Here is a 23,568-nt window from a genome sequence, read left to right as displayed (position 1 = left end):
ATAATATCCTCTCCTCCCCAGTAAAATCTGTAAGTCAATTTTTTTCCCCCCTGTTACTTCTGCAGGTGTTCCACCACACAAAGCTAACTTCATAGAAGACCTAGTTGTAATGCTACCTCAAAATATATGGGATAATTTGTATAGCAGGTAAGTTTTGTACTGTAACTGGAGAAAATCCAGTGATACTGCTAGAGAGCAAATATGTGCCAAGCAGCAACAACACACTTTATATTTTTCTGAGCCACTAATTCTATATATTCTGTAGGCACAAAGCGAAGTTAAGGGATTGCAAAGGCCTGATTTATGTAATTTGTTTGTGCAAAGTAATGCAACAAGCCTACATAAATTAGTGTGTTACTGGGATACTACTTGAGCATTAATCCAATAAACATGTATGGTATGTACAAAATGACCCAAAGTAGGTCAGCAAAAATACGCTTTGCGAGAGGTGTTTTGAAAGAGCTCTCTGTATCAGCTTCCTGTTCTCTTGTTGGCTGAAGACAGCTCGTCTTTTATGTTGGCTTTGAATCCATAGCCTCAGCTGCCAGTACTGCTTTAAAATAATTTATATCTAAGTGCTGCATATAACTACTGTACACTTGTAAAATGTAGGTCAGGTTTAAGTGCTTGCTTATAAAGTAGGGAGTCTTACAAGATGTCTCCTTTTAAAGTAAAAAAAAAAAAAAAAGCTGCAGAAGAGCTTTGCTGATGACCTTAAGGACTCTGTACTGCACTTCCATTAAATGTTTTTCACTGGTAATTTTCTGTCACCTAAGCAGTACAGCTAAAGGGATGGGGTTTTTTCTTTCAAAGTTTCAATCAGCACAAGTGAAAAATAGAAACAATGCTATTTCCAGTTTATTTCAACTTTCCTAGTTATAAGGAATTTTTCTTCCTAACCAACAGGCATTACCCATTTTCTGTATGCAGAAATATTTTTCAAATCCAAATGAAAATGCTTTTAAACTTCTCTACAAACTTTTTTTAACAGATGTCAAACTTCAGTCATTTGAAAGAAAGGTAAAAGTCCCAGAGATGATAATGTCCTCCAGATTTTGGGAGTAATTTACTAGGTAGAAAAGCTGTATGTATAGATGTTATTGCTTAACGTTTGTCTGTGGTGTCTGACTTCCTGACTGGCACATGCACCCTTCAACACAGAGAAGCTCTGAAGCAACAGTGTTTTGCTTTTTATCTTGCTAATATCTGGGAATTATAAGAGAGTACCATGGCTGCAGTGGGTCAGAGTTCAGGGTGTGGAAGCTGACTTTTACTGACATAGTATTAAGGAAATTGAGATATTTATCTAGGATGCCAATTGCCAATCCATGTCCCAAACTAGTTTATTTTGTTGTTCATGTGGCACTACTCCAATTCCAAATATTTTGGGGTCAGAGTTGCTTCAAGATTACCAAGTAACAAAATACTTTATATATACAAGTTCTGTTGTACTGAAATAAAGCTTTTAATTTTTAGTTAAAATACAGCACTTCTATATTTGGGGAAAAAAATAACATCACAATTTCTGTGGACTGACATACAAGTCTGGATGGGAAAAAAAACCACAGTGCCTTCCATAGCAGAATTTTGTTTAATTTTATTCATCAACATAGTTATTTTTTACTCCTGCTTAAAAGCTTGCCTATTTTAAGCTTCTCATTCATGTCAGTGTACTTAAGAGCACTCTCTAATTTTTTATTTTTGGAATAAAATCTGAGGGTTTAGAAGAGAAACAAAATTGGAAGAGAACACAGCTCTGACAAAAATAATTATTCAACTAGGAAAGAAAACCTGGACTATCCTTATCTCAATATGTATTTTAAGCTGACATTTCTGTTGTAGTACATACATTTTTTTAAGGCTGCTAGTCATTCAAGAATATTTTCTTTATCAGGCTTGTAATTTCTAGGCTAGCAAATCCTGCCCGTGTTCTTTATGATAACCATGCACAGTAAAAGTACTATTTACCTTGTATGCTTTTCAGTGATAGTGTCCCTGAAGACTTCCATGCAAGTAGTTTCATACAAGGAAAATACAGAAGGAAGGGTTGTGGAGAATGACTTCTTACAAATAAAATACCATACAGGTTTAGAGGTTGGAGCCAGGAAGGCAGCAAGCTGATGGAGAGCCTGCAGTGGAATCGAGGCACATGTTTGACATGGAACTGTCTGGAAAATTTCCTTAAGCTGTTTCTTAGAAGCCTTTAATAAAATCACATGTGGTGTGTATCTAACAATACTTGCTCACTGACATGTTCTTCCCATAGTAACTGATCCCTTTGGAAGTACGTGATACAGCAGAGTTTGAGATGATTTATACTGGATTTAGGCAGTAAAAACTTGGGAGATGGCTATGTCCTGTGATAGAGTACAAAATATTACTGGGAAAATAACTGGCACATATCTGAGTTCTGCTACATATTGTAAGAAACTGGCACTTGCAGTATCAACAGGTGCATTATCTTTCTACGTGATGTTTTCCACGTAATGGAAAAGGGTTAATTTTTTTTTTTTTACTTTTACTGCAGGTATGGAGGAGGACCAGCTGTTAACCATCTGTATGTTTGTCACACCTGTCAAATAGAGTCTGAAAGAATTGAAAAAAGAAGGAAAAATGAATTGGAAATGTTTATTCGGGTAAAAACATAAACACTTACTCATTCTGCTTTTTCCCATCACCTGGTACTCATGGCTTGACTCAAGGGGTTACCAGAAGTTCATGGGTGATTCTTGAAACAAATGGACTTTATTAAATATCTTTATACCTATATAGAATTCCATCTTTGCTGTTGGCAACATCAGCATTCTTGTGATTTCCCAGATAACTGTTTATATGGAAATGTACTTAGAGAAAATATTTAATGTGTTTCTTAAATTTCTTTTATAGTTTGGGAACAGAGTGCAGCCACATGAGCAGTTGTTCTTTATGTGCTGCCAATAATCTGTCCTACTCAATCTGATAAGGTTTAAGTGCCGTAATATCATACCTACAGAAAGTTAATCATAATCTTTAGTTCTAAGTTAAAGAATATCATTAGTGACACAAACAGAAATAATTCTATGTGGATTAAATATCATAATATTGTAATGGATCTGTAAAATTACAATCAAGCAACTAATATATTTTCCATGAGTCTGAGAATGATGTACATGAATCAAAAAAATAACTAAAATAGCTACTAGTAGAGATTTTGCAATTCTGAAATCAAAAATGTGTTTTGAAGATGTAATTAAAAATAAATGCAGAGATACTGGAGTCTCATTTCTGCTATCTTAATTCATGGAATCGCAGCTGCTGTTTCAATTATATCTGTGCTTTAATCACACTTCAGAGATTGTGTCAGCTTTTCCATATTTGATCTGCTATTTGAACTTTTTACTAGTTGATTTTTCTTTAGTCTGGGTTACCAGTGGATAGTAATTATTATTAACAGCATAGATGACCTCAGTTGCTTTAGAGGTAAGTATTTTTCCAGAATACATAATAATTACATGTACACTGTTGTGCAAGTATTGGTACCAGTAAGCTGACAGAAAATTCTTATTCTCTGTTAAGATGGCTTTATGGAATTATTGCAGAATTTATTCTATCTGAAATCTTCAGATGTGTTGATAGTTTAGATTCATGGCTTCAAAGGGAAAGTATAGAGTTTATGGTTTTAAAGGGTTAAGTGAATTTTTCCGTGTTTCTTAAACATTGTTTAAAAGATATGTAGTCTCTGAAAAAGAGTAAGGTGTTAAACTTCCTAAAATCTTAATTATAATTTTTTTGGTTTTTTACAATTATAGAAACAAATTTAGTTATATGGAACTGAGAGTCTGTAGTTAGCTGTTTTTTGTTGTTTACACAGAAGCTTAGAAACTGGGGATGTCGTTGTGTTTGTTTATATAATTTTGTTTTAATTTTAAAGTAGTAGGAGCAAAAATACTGAGTGGTTTTTAAACTGAAGCAAAGTCATCAAAAGTCCCAGTGCATTAGTTAACAGTGCCTTGCTTGGGATCATACTGCCATGTGTTCAAAGTATTAGGGAAAAAACAAACACAGCAGATACAGTTCATCACACAAAGAAACTTTGATAAAATTATGGAACGAATCTTGCAAAACATTAATTTATTAAAAATAAGTTTTCTGCTTTCTTTTGCCTCTTGAAAATTCAGCCTTTACCATAATTATCCAGTAGTGTTTGATGGGTAAGGACTTGTGCTTAAGAAGAAGTTGTTGCTGTTTTCAGGAATAAATAAATTCTCAGGCAGAAAGCAAATCATCCTTTAATATGAAGGCTACAGCTACATAAAAATCTCACCTTGGGAATTCATTGCGTGGTTACTGTTCTGATGGTCAGTAATTCTGTAGCAATTCAGTGTACTATTAATTATTGTGCTTAAAAGAATTCAGTAATTCGAAGAAGAAAAAGTAGAAAAACACAGCTTATTTTTCCTTTCAGCTTAATAGAGCATTCCAAGAAGAAGAATCTCCATCAACATTTTACTGCATCAGCATGCAATGGTTCAGAGAATGGGAAGGATTTGTAAAGGGCAAAGACAGTGGTAAGTTGCTCTCCATTTCAAAATACGGGTAAACTTTTTAATGTAGTTGAACTGTTTAAGTCAGTTGTTTCTGCTTTGGTGGAAGGCTGCAGGAAGAACAGAGAAGGCAACAAAACCTCTTAAAACAAACATCTAACACACAGGTTTATAGATTACAGACACATCCAGGAACCAAATTACAGAATATATTAAAATAATTCCCAAGAGTGGATAATGGGATTGTTGTGGAAAGATTGATGTTTGTTTGTAGGGGTTTTGCTGTTACCAGCAGCAGGAAACTTGGATTCACCTACAAGTGTGGATGGATTTTGCTGTGAAAACTGATTCAGCTTCTAGAGGAAAGGTGGCTTCACTGTCACAACCTAAACTCACAGATAACTGAGTAACAGCTATAATAATACCATTTTATCCTACTTGAATTGCTTCAAAAATTTTGAAATGGTAACACTGATAAAAAGTTCTACAGTCTTGTCTGAATCTGCACTAGGGCAACTTTGCTAGGGGTAAAAATTAGGATTAATTAGTGCTTTACAGTGCTTGAAGATTTAGTGTAATGAGGAATGGCTTGAAAAACTTTCTTTTCATTAAAATTCTGATAAGCTTTAAACAAATTGGAATGTACAGTTAAGCAGTACAAGAAGAAGCAGTAAACAACTGATATGTTGCTTTCCATTTGAAAATAGATCCTCCAGCCTGCTCTCCCAATTTTAACCATCTTTCTGTCACACTAGATCCTCCTGGTCCTATTGATAACGTTAAGATTGCAGTAACAAAATGTGGAAATGCTGTGCTAAAACAAGGTAGGTGTCCATTATTACTGCATCTTTGGACTCCTCATGATGTATTTGCTGACATTTAAAAATTTATTTTGAATTATTTTTAAAAATTTATTATAAAATGGCAGTTACTAGTGAATTTTGTTGTGTCCATTTTGAGGGGACCACCTTTTTAAAATAAAGGATAAATATCTGTAATGGACTAATCCAGGTATAGGTGAGAGTCTAGTAGAAGGTGCAGAGTAACTATAAAATGGTAAAAATGGTGTGCTTTGCTTTGTGTCCCTTGGTTTGAATTGGGTTTTCTTAATATAAATTGGGAGTTGTTTGGATTTAAAACTGTCATGTATCTGTATGTAGTTATTTGAATCTTGAAACCTAATTTGAATTAAGAGCTAGTTCTGGCACAGGTAAATAAACCACAGTAAGTAAATGCTGTTGCTCATTTTTCTGCAAGTTATTTGCCACTTCTCTAGAGTGCAAAGATATTTGTTTCATTGTTATTCATAGCCAGATGCTTAATAAAATATATTTGCAATTTGTAGGTACATAGACAAAAAAGTCAAATGTGGCTTGCTTTATGGAGCCTTTAGACTTCCTATGAATATTTAAATTAATTGTAGCTTAGCTTAAAAAAATAAATAAAATGCAGCACTAAGATTAGTCTTTATTTAACTGGATTTTTTCCCAATTTAACTTAATGCCACAGCATACAGTGCACCTACCAATGGCAGTTCACTGGAGGCCACAAGGCCCTGCATAAATCTCACCAATTTTAAAATGTCAAGAGTGTATTTAAATAGGGATGAGTTCTTGCATTCGTGAGTTTTGCAGCATATTTAATGATTTAAGTGCAAACATAGAATTCAAATACAAGGTACTGACAAATGCAGGCTACTGACATGCAGCAAAAAAATGACATTTTAGAATCAATAATCAATAGCAAATTAGCTAGTTGCTGCCTGAACCTCAGTTACATTTATGCAAATTAGAACTTGGGTAGAAATAAAAGTGAATAAGCTGAGGAAAATTTGTCTCAAGTCATGAGAAGTGGGAGCATCACTAGGAGTACAGGGTTAGGTATTGCCATGATCCACTGATTCTGATTCCTGTGCATTCATTCACTGTGCCCGTTCAGTTAAACATGAACCTGGGGTCCTCAGACTTTACTGTGTACTTGATGGAACTGCATATCCTTACATTGATGTGAATTGTTGTATCTGATGAAGCAATCAAGAGCTACCAGTTGTCAGCTTGATTGAGAAGCATCACATGTTTATCACAGAACTATCATGTGTGTTATGGTTGAGGTGTGTTACATACCAGATAAATTAGAACAGGTAGTTTCAAGAATCAAGAAGTACAAAGTGAACAAGAAATCTGTTACTGAGTTTGTTAGTCAGTGCAAGACAAAGTACAAATTCAAAATAGGGTTTTAAATTTGAATATATATTCTTTTCTTTTTGTATCTCTTGTGGACTTCAAAGAAATCATGAAAGAATTACTCTAAATAGTAATTAAAATTTTAAAAATGTTTTCAGGTGCAGATTCTGGACAAATATCTGAAGAAACATGGAATTTTCTTCAGTCAATCTATGGTGGAGGTCCAGAGATTATACTCAGGCCACCTGTTCCTCCAGTAGAACCTGATATCTTGCAAACAGAGGAGAAGATTGAATTAGAAACACATGGTCTGTAGCTATTGAGAAAAAGATGAACCTGTAAGGAACCCAAGCTTCCTTACAAAATGCCCAAAATACATTCCTATAAGTTTTATTCTCTGAAGTCCGTTGGAGGCACAGCTCACTGGGCATTATATAAACTACAGATTAGTAAATTGAAATAAATATCTATTACAATTTGCTTAAATAGAATCTCTTTCTCTGTTTTGGAAGGCACATGCTTTGTACATTTTGGAGTGTTTGGTCAACGGAAAAAATTGTAATTTCTGAACTTTCTGGTATAAGTCAATCCTGTTATATGTTTAGACTTGAAAAGTGAGGACAAATTTTAGAGACGTTCAGTAACCCTTCTGATTCCTGACTGGGCTATTACAGACTCTTTTTCTGTCTTAATTGTACAGCCTTGAAAAGCCTAGGTATATGGGGAGTATATTTTACATGGATTGCAATCAATGTCAAGGAAAAGGATTTTAATTTCCTAAATGCTCAGGAAAAATATTCTCACTTATTTTGCACTGTAAGTATATTAAATGGGTAGTATGTAACATCCAAATACTTGCTGTATTTGAATGGATCAAATATTAGTGTAGATTGGATATTGTTTTAGTCAGCAGATGTCATAACTTATTACCTACTAAATTTTACATCTTATTATAGTCTTATGTGATTCTATAAACCTGGCTAGTGTCTTTAATAGTATATGTGACAAAAAGATTTAGTCTTCTCTAGGGTAAAGTCTGAGAGCATGAAGTGTGAAATGTAAAATGATTATGGACATGAGTGATATAAATTTCAGAAATTAAATTGTCTGGTCTCTTCAATTACATTCATTATAGTTCCATTTGAAGGATTTTATTGTATTGTTAAAAATTCTTGTTGGCATGATGATCTGTAATGTCAGAAGCTGGAAAAAATGTATATATTGCAAACCTTTACTGAATGATTCATATTGGAATGCAGAATTGCACTTGCTCTTGTTTTTGCCTGATACTGTTACCAAATAAGCAGCATTATTCAAGGCTGGGTCAATAAAAGAAAATAATTAAACTGTGGAAGAGGAGGGAAAAAAGCTTTGTTAAATGTTTTTGATTTGTTACATCAATACAAAAACTTTAGAAACAATGCTGTGGTACTGCTTTCGAACCCATATAAATATATTTCTTGACCACTTTATGTTTAGTCAATGATGTTGATAGTTCTAATTCCAAAATAAGAAAATGCTGATATAACATTTTCTGGATAATTTTATGTCTACTATAAAACCAAACTGGTTGTGAACTTTGTAAAGTTCACACTTAGAGCCATTAAAAAGGTTAAAAAGCCACCTATGAGTCCTAGAGAAAGTGTCCCCCTAACCGTAAGTACTTGCTAATTCACCAGGTAGGAGGAGTCAGTTCAGTTTGAATATTAATCCCAGTATTTTCCTCAGTTTACCTGGGAAGAACTAAGAGTTGAAAACACAGCAATGCAAGTAAGAGGGGCAAGTAAGATTATTATTATATATTATTATTATTATATATAATGCAAGTAAGATTATTTGGCTGCTACAGAAGGAATACATTTTTCATTTTTAAACCATATTGCAGGCAGCTCTTGGGCAGCCTGTTAAGTTTCTCAACTTATATGTAAGTGTTCTTTACATTCCAGAGGAGGTCATGGGACATAGGCAGCTGAGAAGCCATGTGTGTACACGAGTGTAAATGTCAGGAAACAGTGAGCAGAGACTTAAGATGTCTGACAATGCATTTGGATGATTATAGATTAGCAGATCAGGCAACTTGAAATTAGTATCAGGTTTCCACTGTATGCACAGGGTAAACAAATGCATCTCTTACTTCTGCAGACTTGTCTTGTTAAGGTTAAATTGCTTATAAACAGTCAATACTGACTTGCTGACCTTGGCCTGTGGATGTTCCAATTTCCTCCATTTTTAGTCCTTTTTTCATATTAGGCTGACTTTTTTTTCTTTTTTTTTGCCAAGTTATACTCTCATTTAAGCTATTCTTAAGGTTCTCTAACATTAAAGCTCAATAACAATTGGTACTTAGGGTAAAATTTTTCATACATGATATTCTTAATTGGAAACTTGTGAAATACTTCCTTTGTTAAATCACTGTATGATGGTCAGGTTTACCAGTTTACTCCATGTTTTCATTAATGGCCTGGATGGTGGAACAGACTGCCTCTGTGAAACTTGCAAGAGAAAAATGGATCCAGTGCTAAGTGTTTTGAGTATTATAGCAGATTAGACCAAGAGTTAAAATCCAGTGATACCGAAACAAAACCTGTTCTGAGTAATAGTAACAAAAGCATCAGATGTGAAGCACAGGAGGTAATTATTCTGCTCTACTTGGTGCCATGCTGCTTGTGAGGTCTCATCTGTACTGTTCCCAATTTTGGATGCTATATGATGATAAATACAAGTTGGGGAGAATTTATTTCAGTGAAAAGGAAAAAGATTCAGCATTGGAAAAAAAAAAGTTGTTAAAAAGTCTTGCTTAAGAGAATGCAGAAGATGCAAGACTTCCAATGTGGAAATATTGTTGGAGAAGAGTAAGCAATTTTTCCTAGATACATAGGAATATTTGCTTTAGCAGTGGTGACTTGGGCTGGGTTTTGATAGTCTATTAGAACTCTAGAAATATTCTGGCAGTTTTGTTAGTCTTTTCCACTGGACGTTTGGGAATCTATAGTCAAACATAATGTTAAACTTTGATGCCCATAAATCAATAACAGTAGACTTTAAACTAGCAGAGTTTCTGGAATGCCTCTGTCACCATTGCAAAAATCATCCTCACACCATAACTTATGGTTTAAAAAAAGATAAAAATCCTGAGTTTGCAATGAAGTAGAAGTGTTTGTGTTCAAGACAGGGATGACTGCCTTGCTTTTTGCCCTTTGAGAACTTGACAGGATTTTATGTCACAGAAATGGAAGTAGTCTTTAAATGTGAGGAAGTGTGGGAGAATTCCAGATGGATGGCTTGTGTATGCTGGAGGGAAGGCAACACTTCACAGTATAGGTAAAGAAGAAGCCTTTACTGTGAAGAGCTGTCAGATTCACAGCAAAGCAAGAATGCATTTCAGGGAAAGGGCTGTGGAAATTATTTTTTTTTCATAAGCCTTTCACCAGACTGTTTGGATTCTTTGTTCATTTGTTTCCAGTTGAGGAAACATAGCAATGTGTTTGGGTGCCAAGGAAGCTGTCATTTCAAGAAGGGCAAAATCCAGTGGAGTCCTTGTTTTAGGCCTGGGAATCTAGACTTAAAGCATGTTGGTCAGTCTGGTAACTTTAATCCTGTCTTCTGGAGAAAACTGGGGGTGTGGGTTGGGTAGGGCAGCATTTACCAGCGCAAAGCTTGATTCCTCTAATTTTTGAAGTTTTCTTGAAAGCCAGATAGCTAATTGTTCAACTGAACCCCCAATGCTGAGGAGAGTGCTGCAGATACTGTGTAACTCAACAGTGTAATTGGAGTGAAAAAGATAAGCAGAGGAACTATCGAATTGCTTGCTAGTAAAATAAGGCACTCATTATAGGCCTCAGAGATGAGAGCTAAGTAGTCAGTCTGCTTAATAAAGCAAGAAAAATGACCTGCTTGTTAACTGTAAAATCATCCCACGTTATCCTTCTCCTGATTTAAAGGCCAGTCTCTTCCTTTCTTGTGAGTGGAACATTAAAAAATGAGGGAAGTTCTGAAGATGATTCTGTGATGCAAATTCATTGTTTAACTTGGGTAGGCCAAAAAGCTGTTTCTGCAAGTATAAATTAATCCAGTGTCTAGGGATAGATATATAAAGAGAGACATAAAAATGCACACGATCTATTTTTCCAGTTTCTTAATTGAACTGTGGCTGGAGGCACCAGCGTAATTATTTTTGGTTTTATGGTTAAAGATTTTTGTTCTCAAAGAAACAAATGATACTCAATTGTCTGCTGTAATGATTACAGCCTTCATATCAGTAATGGCCTGAGAGTTTGTTGGGTAAGTTAGAACACTTCATACAGTGTTCAAATTCTTTGTCAAAATAAGATGGAAAAAGGGAAAAAGCTGTTTTTATTACTTCCTTTCAGACAACTCAGAGCCATTTTGATAACTCTACATATTTTATTTGTATTTTATTTGAATATTATTGTCACTGTCAGCTGTTGAGCTGCTTAAATACAGCAAAAACAGGCTGTAAAGTTTCCTCTAGTATCTATCTGACAAAAACTGCTGAAGGGTAAGCTCTCTGTGGTGAGACACTAAAAACCTGACAAATCTGAATTAGAGGGAGAACAGCCACATCGGTTGTTGCTACACATCCCTGACAGAGGTAAAGAGATCTTGCACTTGAATTTTACTACTGTCTAAATATGACTGTGACTTGCAGACCTACTATAGGTAGGTAGCTAATTTATTTAGGGGGTTTTATTTAATTAACTTATTTCTCCCTGATTATATCGTATTTAGTATTGAAGTTCTAGTCTGCTTATCTTTGCTTGGGGACTGCATATAACATTCTATCAGCAGAGCTATGCTGAGAGGAATTAACTTTTGACCAAGCTATCAAGGTAGAGATGTCAGAAGATTAATTCTAACAACTAGTAGTGCATTAGTGCCTACTCTGGAACTAAGTGTCAGTGTACTTTTAGATTCTGTCCTTCTAGCAGAGTGCAACACTCAGTGACATCTGAAGGACTTTATGTTTAGTGCCTTTTGTAAGTTTGTAAGGTCCTGTATTTCAGAAGAGAGTCCCAGAGCAGGGTAATTTTGCTAAGTCGAGTTAACAGTATGTCCCACTCGTGGGAGATCAGCACAAAGTGTTAGAAATATGTTTGTCTATCAAATATATTACGTGGATGAGGCAATTTTCATGCACAAATATGCCCATCTAGGCCTGAGGTTTTTTTCTTATGCGATCTGGTGTAATTTGATGTGCTATGCTGATGCATTATGTAAGAATCCTGCTTATCAGATTCAAAACTCAGTAACTGGCTGTTTCTTGCACAAGATATCCTAGGTTTGTTTTTTTAAGGACAGAAGCCAAGGAGTTTCTTTCAAGTTAACATTATAGGCATTTATTTATAATGATACTGCTAATATTTGATTTCTTTTTATTACTGATAGGTTATCCTGTTATTCATTACAAAGTTAAGTTGGAAAAGCAAACCTGAGATTTGGAAAATTTACAGGAAAACTTCAGACTATCAGCTTAAAGGGGCACGTGGTTTCATATTTGCCATGCAAGTATTTTCTATTGAACTAAGAAAATTCTGTTCCTTTTATTCCTTTTGAATTCCCTATATACATCTGGCTTAGTGCAGTCTAAGCAGTTTTCTCACTGAAAACCTTTCAGCTCTTCATTTTGCCCAGGAAATGAGTAAAACAACTAGGCTTTTTCGTTCTTCCAAACAGATGGCTTTTCTGGCTTCCCTCTATACTTAAGCCATCCAGAGCTGACAATTAGTAGCAGGAAGCAAAATAAGAGTTCTAGATTTCTGAAGTGTCGCAAAAAAAAAAAAAAAAAAAAAAAAGACAAATCACTTTCAGCGTTATTTCACAGAAAATTTCTGGTTGCAAACAAATGTGGTTTATATTAGCCTTTGATATACTAGCAGATTAGAAAATAGCCTTGTTCAGTAAAAAAGGGAGAAGTATCACTTGTTTTCTTTAATATATTCTATAATATATATAGCTGTTTAAAACATGTGACCAGCTTCCATCCATTCAACAAGGTGACAGGCTGCGTCTCCATAAAAAAACAATGTGGACACTGCCTTGCAGTAAGAGAAAACATTATCTGTTTATTATAAGTTTAATATTACAGATGCTTGCTTACAATAGCAGAGTTGTGTTTTTCATAGAAAGCTGATATTATTTACTCTTATCACAAAACTTTTCTTTCTTCTAAATGTGTGTCAGCTGAGATATGCAACTAGAAAAAGAAGGTCCTTCTGTGAGAAACCCACTACTGATGTTTCTGATAGTTTTTGTGGCTTGTTAGTGATACTTCCTGCCAAGTCACTTGACAAGTTTCCTTGTAGGGGTCATAGATGGGTAAATGTGTAGGCTTAAGAAAATGCAATAGGACCTTCAAACAGGACACTTGAGATGATTAAGCAAGAAATTTCATTTTCTGACTTGTTTGAGATTGACTTTATTAGCTAAGAAGGTAAAATGCATGCTCTGGTTGTTGAAATGAGTAGACATGAAGAAATTACATGATACCTTCCTGATTATATACCATTATATGAAGTGAAATGAAGTGTCAGTAAAAAAGCAAAGTGGGACTAATAGTAATACACTGGTTATTTATGCAGTTTTGGTACTCCTTTATGCACTGCTAGCAAATCTCAATTTCTTTGTCTTACTTATTTGTTCATTGTCATGGCAGGTGAAAAAATAAAGCAGTGACTATCCACAAAATGTTTTCATAATATAAATGAAATTGAGAAGATTTCATTTCCAGATATGTTCCTCCTTTCTCACTTGGAATTCACGAAAAACTTTAAGATCCATTTTTGGAATAGCTTATTACATGAGAAAGTAGATTTTTAAAGTACTAATGATGCACAAAGAGAGCAGATGAGAGGAGGCATTTAATTCTTACAAGTAAGAAAAAACTCTAAATAAATTGTCAGCTATCAGAAATGGAAAACAGTAAATTTTATTTTTATCTCGCAGGACAATGTATTTAATTTAGTTTTATTTTCTGTGCATAGTTTTGCCCAGGAGTATTTTTCTAGGTGACTAATTCTGTTCTGTCCTGTGTTTTTTAATGTACATGCTAAAACAAGATGTCCAGGTTACCATGGTGACACATTGCTTTCCTCCCCCCAGCCCCTCTTCCCCTGGGTGTCTCTTAAAATGCCAAACCCAAATGAAGAGAGATGCAGCACTTGCTGATGCTGTGGATGGATGTGTGCTTCCACACCTTCTCTTTAGGACCAGAAGATTACTTTGAGATTTTCAGCTATAACAAACTAAATAGGCTCAAACATGCAAAAATGCTGCTCAATTGGCAGCTATTAATTTAGTTAGGCAATATTTTGAATTACATTTTTAATCTAGTACTGGGAGTTTTATATTTACAATTTAACTGTAAAAGCAAGAAATAAGACATTTAGTTATGAACTTTTCTTTGGTGTCCCATCTTCTTAATGATCTGCAGTAAGGGAAATGTACACTCTCTTACCTTGTTTGTTTTTAGTGTAATTAGTTTGCTTTCCAACCAAGCAGGTTAGTGGAGGTAATTTGTCTCTTAAACTACATCAGTAGCATCTGAACTTCATGTGTGACCTTGAGTTTGCATACTCAAGTGCAGAAGGTTGTCTTCCTGGGCTCTTTCTGTTGACATTTAAAAAGATACAGGGAATGGAAGCACTTTCTGGGCTTCTGTTCTGCAAGCCCCTTCCAGAAGATGTTAAGCATCCCAGCCATACTGTGAACCTAAATCTGAAAAGTGCAGACCTTTCATTTTGGATTTGAACCCTGAACAGGGATTTCTCCTTTTTTAACTGTCAGTGGTGCTGGTGGCCACTCCTGTGTGATGGCAATTTGGTTTAAATAAAAATTCAATCTTTCATATCCTGCCTAGGAGGGCCCCATTCACAGGCTAGGCTTGTCTTTAAAAAACTTTTCTTTTTGGAAAAAAAATTGGGCCTAAAGGCTAGGCAGAAATCTGCTAGGTCTTGTTTTTTTCTGGATTTAGACACATCTTATTTGAAAAGAACTAATCTGTGGTTTTCTGGTTTACACTGAACTTACTACATCCTCTTCAGTTTGAGCAAAAATAGAGCCCTTTATTGGGGTCTAAGACCTGTAAGAATGTGCAAGTTGGTCAGCACAGTAACAGGGATGCTCCATGACCTGACACATCTTTATGTGGCTTGTACATAATTCAAAGTATTAATGCAGAACCACTAACTCCTGAGAGTGCTCCATTCATGTAACAGAAGGCATTTCCAAAGGAGAGGGAAAAAAGAAAATTGATTGTTTGGATAGGAGTCTGTAACATTTCCAAGGGGTAAAACTCCTAGAGTAAACTAACCAACTTTTAATTATGGACTTCAATTTTTCAGTAGCTGTAGGCTAAAAAACATATAGGTCCAACTTCTATTCTAGTCCCATTTAGTCAAAACTTCCCTGTCTTGCATATATTAAATCTTTCAGAACCTGAGTGTCTCTAGACTGCTGCTCTGGTTTTTTTAACCTGAGTCAAAGTTCATACATTAGAATAATAGCATGCTCAAAATAACTGAAATAAAGCAAAAAAGTGTTTGCTTGAAATATTTTAGGCAAATATTGTTTCAAAATGTAAAGCCTCACTCTGCAGCAAAAGACCTAAGTAGAATACATTCTGAAAAATAAGGAGCTTCTTTCTTAGTGTACTGCTCTGGAGTTTAATGAGTTCCAATCTGGAATAAGTTTTTAATAATGCACTACAGTCTAGCTCTCATTTCATATCTACTTGACTTTGAAGTCTCTATTGAACTTAGAAAAAAACCCCAAACATCTATAATGGAGTTAACCTCGTGACTCAGGAGTGGTTAAATGTTGTACTGAATATAGCCTAATGAATTTAATTATTAAAAATAACTTAGATTGACTCAAATGCAGATTTTTAGATCAATTTGGTTAGACTGCTCATACTTAAAGTATACAGGCATAAAATGGAAATGAACTAATAACTTCCATAATGTGTTTAACTTCTGTAATTGGCAACTTGCTTTGTCAACATAGAATATGACATCTTTCAGTAGCCAAAGTTAACTCTGGAGTGCTCTCTGGCTTATTAGACTCCTAAATTGTCTAATGTACATATCCTTAATAAATGACTGGAGATTGTTTTGTTTAATAAAAAGGTATAACTTTTATTTTCCCCCTGCCTTATTCCCACAAAAGAAGTATCTTAAAAACAGGCGTTCTAAACCTGTGGCTGGAATGGATTTATTTTGAATAGATCATAGACCAGATGACCCTTCATCATTATGTGCAATTTACTATAAATGTATTTTTTCACTTGTAGTAAATTGTAGTTGCATTTTTCAATTATTTTAGTAATTTTTATTATTAATTTTGATAGACTAACTTCTATAAATACTGCAAAGTCTTTGTCCAAGTAGTATTTGAAGTAGTGGAAATATATTTACAAACATTTATTTGAATTAATAATATTGTAAATTTTAATAAAAGTTGTGACAAAAAGTCTGTAGAGTCTCTGATGTAAACTGGGTACTGAAGCCACACCTAAATGAGTCAGTAGGGAATGTCTTCAGCCAGATTTATTTCTTTTTTAAAGTTTAGACACAAACCAGCTTTGTTTATCTGAAGCATTTGCTTCAGGTAAAAACTTTAAAAAAGTTTTTTTGTTGTTGATGATCTTAAGGGAAATCTAGCCTTTCTCGTATTTGTTCTTTGCATATGGTAGCATGAATGGAAAAAAAATTAATTAGAATTTAGGGGTCTCCAGTGAATGCAGTGGGCAGAACTGAGCAGCAAAACAGAGGACCTGTAATAAAAAAACCCATGAAGTGATTCTGTGTAAGTGTACATAAGTAAGCAGAAATTGGTCTTAACACTGTTAATTTTTTTTTCTCTTTAGCTCAACAAAACCTTCCCTTTTCCTTCCCTTTTATAACTTTATTTTCTATTACTCTCTCGTTGGAACTTTCTTCTCAAGAATGTAAGTGCTGCTTTTTTTTTGGTTTTTTTTTTTTCAGAAATACACAAATACAAAATTTAAAAGACTGCCTATAAAGTACCTACAAACAAAATTATCTTTTGGTAAAGATGGTAAAGCAATTAGTAGAGAGACTTCTGAGCATTGTGCTGAGTCAACTCGTGTGCAGTTCAGGAGAGTTTATTGGATTTGGGCCATGCTGTGGAAGTTGACCCAACTGAACCTAAGCTGACTGTAGGAAAAGTCTCCCTGCTCTTGTCCAGGGCTCACTGTGCAGCCACCCGAGTAATTGCACACAATGAGCCAGTTCAGTGGAGCTGCCCTTGAGTCAGAACAAAGGAGCTTGAGCTGAACTCTGGAGATGAATTCAGCAATGTTCTTCCTCATCCTACGTACCCTTTCCAAGAGCCAGTGTAGATCTAGAGCTGTAGTCAAAACCATAATCCCTGTGTTAACTCCAGTGTTGGGTAGCAAGCAGTTACAGCTTTCAAGTTGTTCTTGGGTTATGGAACGAAGATCCCAGGGTGGCTGTCACTGAACTAACCTAGATAGCCTGTAGGATCAACTACTCAATTGTGCAGAATTGTGAAGAGTGAACTCTGTCCATCTTTTGTCATCCAATAAAAAAAAAACAACCCCATTTAATTTGCTGTAATAATAGGAGATGCAATTAAGCTATTTCAGGGATTGAGATGGGCAGAAGCTGCAGTGCTGCCACTGAAAGCATGAGCCATATAACAGCTTCATCTAAGCTGGACCTTGTGGTCTTAGGCAGTTCTCTGTGCACAAACAGCTGAGGTTTTATTGACGGAGGAATAAAATAGCTCCTGATTTGGTAGGAGGTACTGACTTAGGGGAGGGGGGCTGAGCTTGTGCTTTTTATCTTGTCCCATTGTAACATGCTGAGAAGCTGTCATTAACACCATTTTCCCTTGATCAGAATAGTGGGTTGTTTGAGGTTTGTTTTTTTTTTACTACCAACATTGATGAGGCCAGAGACATTGTTACTGGCCTATGAATGTGTAGCAGTCTAAGCTGCTTATAAAAAATGCAGCTACTGATTTCTGGTATGAGATAGATGCTGTAGCAGAGAGGAAACTGCAGCCACAAGACTTGGGAATGTGATAAAGTTTGGGTAGGGTATATGAGAAGCAAGGGAGATGGGCTGGAAGTGAAAATATATTGGAAAAAGCAACATGGTGCTTATAGGCAGGACCATATTCCATCATGCTTAGGAACTATTTAAAAGCTGGTACAGGGTAGCATGAGTGGATGAAAAAGAGACTTTGAACTGTGGGGACAACAGAGCAAAGGTAAAGCCCCAGCCTGCGAGCTTCAAACAAAGCAGGTTTCTCCAGGTTTCAATGTAAATTCTGTTGGGTGTAGGTCTCAGTAAACCTGGTTGATCTGAGTCCTTACTGCACATGGGCTGCTTTTTTCCTCTTAGCATACAGTTAATTTTCATCTGGAAGGATAGCTGAGCCAAAATACCCTGTAGATATACAATGGCTGGATTGAATCCAGGGAGAAGCAGGGGGCATGTAGAGGTGGGCAGGAGCCTCAGGAGTATCCCTTTCATTACAGGAACCATTACCTGAACATCACACTATTAACAACAGTTGTTCCTTCCCATCACCAGACATTATTCCTTCTTAGGCAGGATGGCAGAACATAATATTAAAGTCCTCCTCAGTGAATTAAAGGCAAATCCTGGTGTAGGGTGTGGTTAAACAATATAGTTTGACTGGTTTAATCCTGCTGCCAAAAGGTTATTGCTGCCAAAAAAGGATTGTCTTGTTCCTCTCCTCTACTGGCAAGAGTCTTTCATCCCCATCTCCCATGCTGGCCTCCACAGTGAGCCAACACACATTATTTTTGAGCTGAAAACTAACACACCAGAAACAGGAACAGTTTCTTGGTGGCTTAGGAAGTTTGACTGGTTTACTGTGTGTGTAGATGAGCACCAGAGCAGGCAGTAGGAGAGACTGTGGGGCAGGCAAAATGGGGTGCTGGGGGGGGGGGGAAGAGTGCTGCCTCCTGTGTCAGCAGGCCACTGGGTTAGGCCCCTTGCTCAAGCGCACCCTTAAAGGGCTCTGGGAATTTGAAAGAACACCCAAAAAAACCCAACCACCTCAAAAAGAACAATTGATTTTGCACTGAGGCAGCTGAGAACCCTCAGTTACTGTGAAAGCGGTGACACTTTTCTGAAATGCAGTAGTATCTGTAGCCACTGCAGCTGTTTAGCTAAGTGAACACATTCCTAAATGAATTGCAATTCAGCCTTTTAGTGCTTACAGGTGCTCTTGCAGTAACACAAAAAGCTCCATTCCTCCTTCAGATCTGGGCATGCAGACAGAAGACTGCTTGAGAGCAGTGGCAGAGATTCAAGAAAAAAAAATTTCCTTTCCCTCTTATGGGATTTCAGTTGTTTTGAATCTGATCACAGGAGAAGAGTTCTAAGTCAGCAAGATGCAGAGAAAACTGAGAACTGCTTGGGAAAGCAAAATAGCTACTGAGGTTTTTCTGTAGACTCTGGCATTGCAGAATATGTGTGTGACTAGCCTTGCAATTTGAGCAATTAGTATTTTATTAAATAGGATTCTTTACAAGAGTATCAATCAGTTGAATTACCATACAGTAACTAATTTTAAAAGCAATTGAAAACTCTTCAGTACTTAATCTTCTGTTAACAGAAAGCTGGTTTAACTTAGGATTTTCTAGCCATCTGGAAATTTGTTAATTGTTTTTAATGGAAAGGTTCTTGAATTTCCTAAGCAGTTAACAGAAAACAGTCTTCTGTGTTTCTTGGCTACACGAAGCTCTTCCAGACGCATTTTAACAGTTATATAAGGAGAAAAAGAATGAGTTGTCACAAAGATAGAGACACTGAATAGTTCATCTCCCTCTGTAGGAGTACAGAGGTAAACAATTTTCTTGGAGCAGACTGCGTGCGTTAAATAGTAACTCCTGGTGATCACATACACGCCAGCAGAGAATCAGGTAGGAACTAAAAATACAAAATTTGAAAGAACAACTGGTTAAGTTTTAGTCATAATCTACAAGGCTGAAGTATTCCACGGTGCCTGTTCCTGAGGCACTGCCTGAAGTGAGAAAGTCAGGAGAGAGCACGGGGATTGTTCAGGACCCGCGAATAGAACAGCCCCAGCTATGGGGGCACAAACCTGCCCTGCACAGGGACCACCAGAGCCAGGAGCGACCTCGGGAAGCGACGCTTCCAGCCAGCAGAACGCCGCCCCTGAGCCCTGCTCCCTGCTCCCCGTTCCCCTTCCTGACTGCCGCAAACCCGCAAGTCACCAGGCTCGGGACGGCCGCGGCGCTGCCCGGTGTGGCGAGAGCCCCCGCTGCCGCCGGGCGCCGCTTCGGCCTCTGCCTCCCCCCCCGCCTCAACCGCCCGCCCCGTCCCTCAGGGCACCCAGCCAGACACCTGCCCCAGCCCACGGGGTCGGTCCCGTCCCCCCGCCGCCTCCCGGGGCCGGCCCACCCCGCGGGGCACGACTGAGCGCGGCGCCGCTCGGCCCTCACCCCCGCCCCCGGGCAGCATTCTCCCCCCACCCCCTCGGCTGTTGGCCGCGGGCAGGCCGGGCCGGCCGCCTCCGCCCTCTGCCAGCAGGCGGAGCTGCAGGGAGCGGGTCCCCGCCGCAGCGGCTGGAGGGGGAGGGGAAGGAAGCGGAAGGAGCCGACGCCGCGCTGAGGGGAGCAGGCGCTGTGCGGAGCCGCCGCCGCCGCCGCCGCCGTCGCCGCCGCCGCCTGGTGCGGGCAGCACGGAGGGAACGAGCCGAGCGCGGGGCTGCGCGGGCCGGCACCGCCCGCCGTGCCGAGGAGCGGGCGCCAGGTGAGGGCTCGGGCGCGGGCCCGGCCCCGGGGGAAGGGGGACCCGGATGGTGCCGAGTTCGGAACCCGCGAGGGGAGGGGGAAGGAGGAAGAAGGAGAAGGAGGAGGAGGAGGAGGAGGAGGGAATGAGAGGGGGGAAGCCCCCACGTGACCAGCGCGTGCGGGGAGGAGGTGGCGGCTCGCGCGCCCCGTTCGAATCAGCTGCACCGCAGCGGCGCCTCGCGCGCGTGCGCGGCAGCTCCGCCTCCTTCCGCCCCCGCGAGCGTTACGTGTGCGCGCGTGCGCGTGTGTGTCCGTGCGCGCGCCCGCCGGAGGCGGCGGGGCCGGGAGCACGTGCGCGACGCCGCGGCCGCCATGTTGGTTCTGAGCTGAGTGCGGACGGTGCGCGCGCGCGGGGCCGGGCGGGAAGGGGGAGGGGGGGGGAGGGGGAGGGAGGAGAGGAGGAGGAGGAGGAGAGATGCGGAGGGGCCACGAAGTCTCGCGAGGTCGCGGTTTCCCTGCGGGAGCGGGCCGGCTGCGGGATGGCGGCGCAGCGCTGGGCGTGCTGGGTAATGGTAACGGGGGCCCGGGGGGCGGGGACCCTGCGACCAGCCTCCTCCCCGCTATCGTGCCCCGGGCCACACGGGGAGCGGGGCGGGGCGGGGTTGGGCGCCCCGGGGAAGCGTGACTGGCTCCGCTTCGCTCCCCCTCTCCCCCCCGCCCCGGCCCTGCCCCGGCCCTGCCCCGCCTCACCTCAGCTCACCTCACGCCTGCCCCTGGCAGCGCCCGGGCCGCGCCGCGGCGGAGCCCCCATCGCCTCCGGCTCTCTGAGGCCCGTTGTTTGCTCAGCGCTTTCTCCTCTCCAGCAGCCGCACCGCCTCTGCCCTCGCCTCCGAGGCCCTGCAGCCTCGAGTGCCGGGCTTGTGGGCAGTGCTGCTGGAGCTGTCCCGGGTGGGCTGCGTGGTGCCCCGCGGAGCCCCTGGGTTGTCCCCCTGGGTTGTCCCCCGCCACCCTGCCACATCACCTGCTGGATCGGGCGCTCAACTTAAGGGCGCCAACTCGGCTGCCTGTGATTGTTCGGCTCTGTTTGATTGTTGCAGGCTCTGTTGGCATTCAGAGGGCCTCTGGCTCTTCCCCGAGCAAGGTGCAGCCCAACATGCCCTTCCACCCCACAAACTCTTACTGGTGTTATGGCTCTCCGCATGTTTTTCACACCTGTCCCTTGCTGTTGCTTCTGTAGTCGTTCAGGTTTCTGCTGTTGAAGTCAGACTGCTCCTGTCCTGTAGGAACACTGATGTTTAAGGATGCAAGGGTCTAAAAAGAGAACTATTAAACATCGCAGATCTGGTCTCTCTTGATGCTGTGATATATGTTCCATTATATCCTAGTTGTGTAAAATATATTTTACTTATTTTTTATTGTTCCAGTAGTATCTAAGAATCCCAGCTCAGCAATATCCCCTTTGTCTCCTAGTCCTGATATTTCTTCAGGGAGAGCATATGGTTCTGCTACTTCCTTATGGTGTCTTGTATTCCATCCCTGATTATCCAGGAACACTGACAGTTTTTGTAGTCTTGGAGTACAATTCTTCATTTTGCTAATTTAGTTTTAGGCTGCCACATAAGTGATAATAATTTTTGCAAAAGAATGTGTTCCAGAGGCTTTGAAGTTCCAAGCTTTGTTTTGGAAATATGCTTGCAGTTACTGTTAAACAAATTGTAGTGGCTCTTCAGTGATTGTACAGATATTTGCATGTTTTGCATTAATATTGTCACTACTAATGTACTAACATCATGGTGATAATTTACTGAGGCTTTTAAGTTGCAACTCTTAAGTGTATTGTGCATTTTGTATTAAATACTAACTTGTGCAACCTTCTGAGAATGCTTTTGGGTGGATTTATAACTTATGGTTAGGTATTACACTCCCCTGTGTCCTAACTGCTACAAGGACTGGTGATCAAATAGGAACCAGTAGATTTGGAAACAGCAAAATTTTATTATTTTCATAAGTATATTTTTTTTAGAAAATTAAGTTGGCAAGTTACTGTTGCAGTTTGTTTTCAGGTATTTTTTAATCTTATATTAATCTTAAATTAACAATTTGCTCAATCTGAAGTGAAAAAAGGTGTTCAAGAAAAACAGTAGGAGAGAAAAATGCTGCCCTTTTAAAGTGAGGAGCATGTGCTAAAATGTTCAAAAAATAGGTAGCAGGTGAAATCACCCACTTTAGGAGGGGTTAACAGTAATTTACTTCAACATGAGGCTTCTAGCAAGTCTTTCAGAATCTGAACAATTTTTCAGGTTTTCCTCAGCACCATCATGCTTATTTCATAACCATTTTCATTTAATTTTGTATTTTGAATTTACAGTAAGACTTATTATGAATGACTCTTACACAACATAGCTCTGTGTGTCAGTAAGGAGCAGCAGTTATGACCTTAAATTGAAATACTGTTCATAATTTATGCGTGTAGTTATTTAGACCAACATAGGTAGTTGTTGCAGTTCTCAGTTCTACCACTGGTAACTGAAGGATTTTTTTTCCTTTGCACTCCAAATATATAATTACTAAAAGAGAGGCTGCCTTAAATAGTGTGGTCAATAAGTCATGAAGTTCAGTGATGTTTTAACATTTCTGGAAAGAAAGCAGTAGCAAATAGGATTTTTGAGCTCAGTGTTACTACACATTTAATGTTTAAAAAAAACTCTATCTCTATTTTACAAAATTTGTGTTTCCTACCTAGTATGGGCTTCTGTTGTACAGCTGAACACATGACTGTGCTCTGATAGTTATCAGAATTTCTAATTTACTTGTGTAGTGAAGGCTTTGCTCCCAGCATTTCCAAGAGACTTTGGAATTATTTTTTTGTTTGTTTCTGTTGCTTCCAGATGGGTCTAGGTACTTTTGTGTAGGCTGATTTCTGGTCAGTAAGAGTTGCCTGGTTAATACAAGGTGGAAAGACTTTCTCTCTTTTTTACCACGTTGTTGAATAAGGGAAATAAGAAATGTTTTCTTAATGTTTCTGAAAGTACTCAGGAAGTTGTAACAGAAGTCTTTGCAGTCTGTC

General features: G+C 38.9%; 3 protein-coding genes across 10 annotated transcripts in view; all 3 read left to right on the top strand.

Annotated features, from left to right (window-relative positions):
* The window catches only part of USP33 (ubiquitin specific peptidase 33), a 38,641-nt gene extending 30,463 nt beyond the window's left edge, over positions 1-8,178 (top strand). For all 6 annotated transcript variants that reach the window (XM_071750452.1, XM_071750454.1, XM_071750453.1 and 3 more), the window contains 5 exons: positions 66-147; positions 2,528-2,636; positions 4,445-4,547; positions 5,279-5,347; positions 6,865-8,178. In XM_071750452.1, the coding sequence (XP_071606553.1) occupies positions 66-147; positions 2,528-2,636; positions 4,445-4,547; positions 5,279-5,347; positions 6,865-7,022 (521 nt within the window). In that variant the 3' untranslated portion in view covers positions 7,023-8,178. The remainder of the gene's footprint in view (positions 1-65; positions 148-2,527; positions 2,637-4,444; positions 4,548-5,278; positions 5,348-6,864) is intronic.
* Positions 8,179-18,328: 10,150 nt separating this feature from the next.
* LOC139798767 (uncharacterized) lies at positions 18,329-20,524 on the top strand. The gene is made up of 2 exons (XM_071749803.1): positions 18,329-18,382; positions 19,979-20,524. Exons 1-2 carry the CDS (start codon positions 18,329-18,331, stop codon positions 20,522-20,524), a joined length of 600 nt encoding a protein of 199 aa, XP_071605904.1.
* ZZZ3 (zinc finger ZZ-type containing 3) overlaps positions 20,369-23,568 on the top strand; it is a 53,523-nt gene continuing 50,323 nt past the window's right edge. For 2 of the 3 annotated variants that reach the window (XM_071750441.1, XM_071750439.1), the window contains exon 1: positions 20,369-20,520. The gene's annotated coding sequence lies outside the window, so the exon portion shown is untranslated. Of the gene's footprint in view, positions 20,521-20,968; positions 21,068-23,568 lie in introns of those variants that run through there. The other variant, XM_071750440.1, reaches the window with a different exon arrangement.

Source organism: Heliangelus exortis, chromosome 8, assembly GCF_036169615.1.
Source record: "Heliangelus exortis chromosome 8, bHelExo1.hap1, whole genome shotgun sequence".
Lineage (NCBI taxonomy): Eukaryota > Metazoa > Chordata > Aves > Apodiformes > Trochilidae > Heliangelus > Heliangelus exortis.
This window is presented reverse-complemented; position numbering and strand designations above follow the sequence as displayed.

Coding starts and splice junctions, on each gene's coding strand:
- LOC139798767 (XM_071749803.1), top strand. CDS start 18,329: ATGGCAGAACATAATATTAAAGTCCTCCTCAGTGAATTAAAGGCAAAT. Junction 18,383..19,978: donor AATTAAAGGCAAATCCTGGT/GTAGGGTGTGGT, acceptor CAAACCCGCAAG/TCACCAGGCTCGGGACGGCC.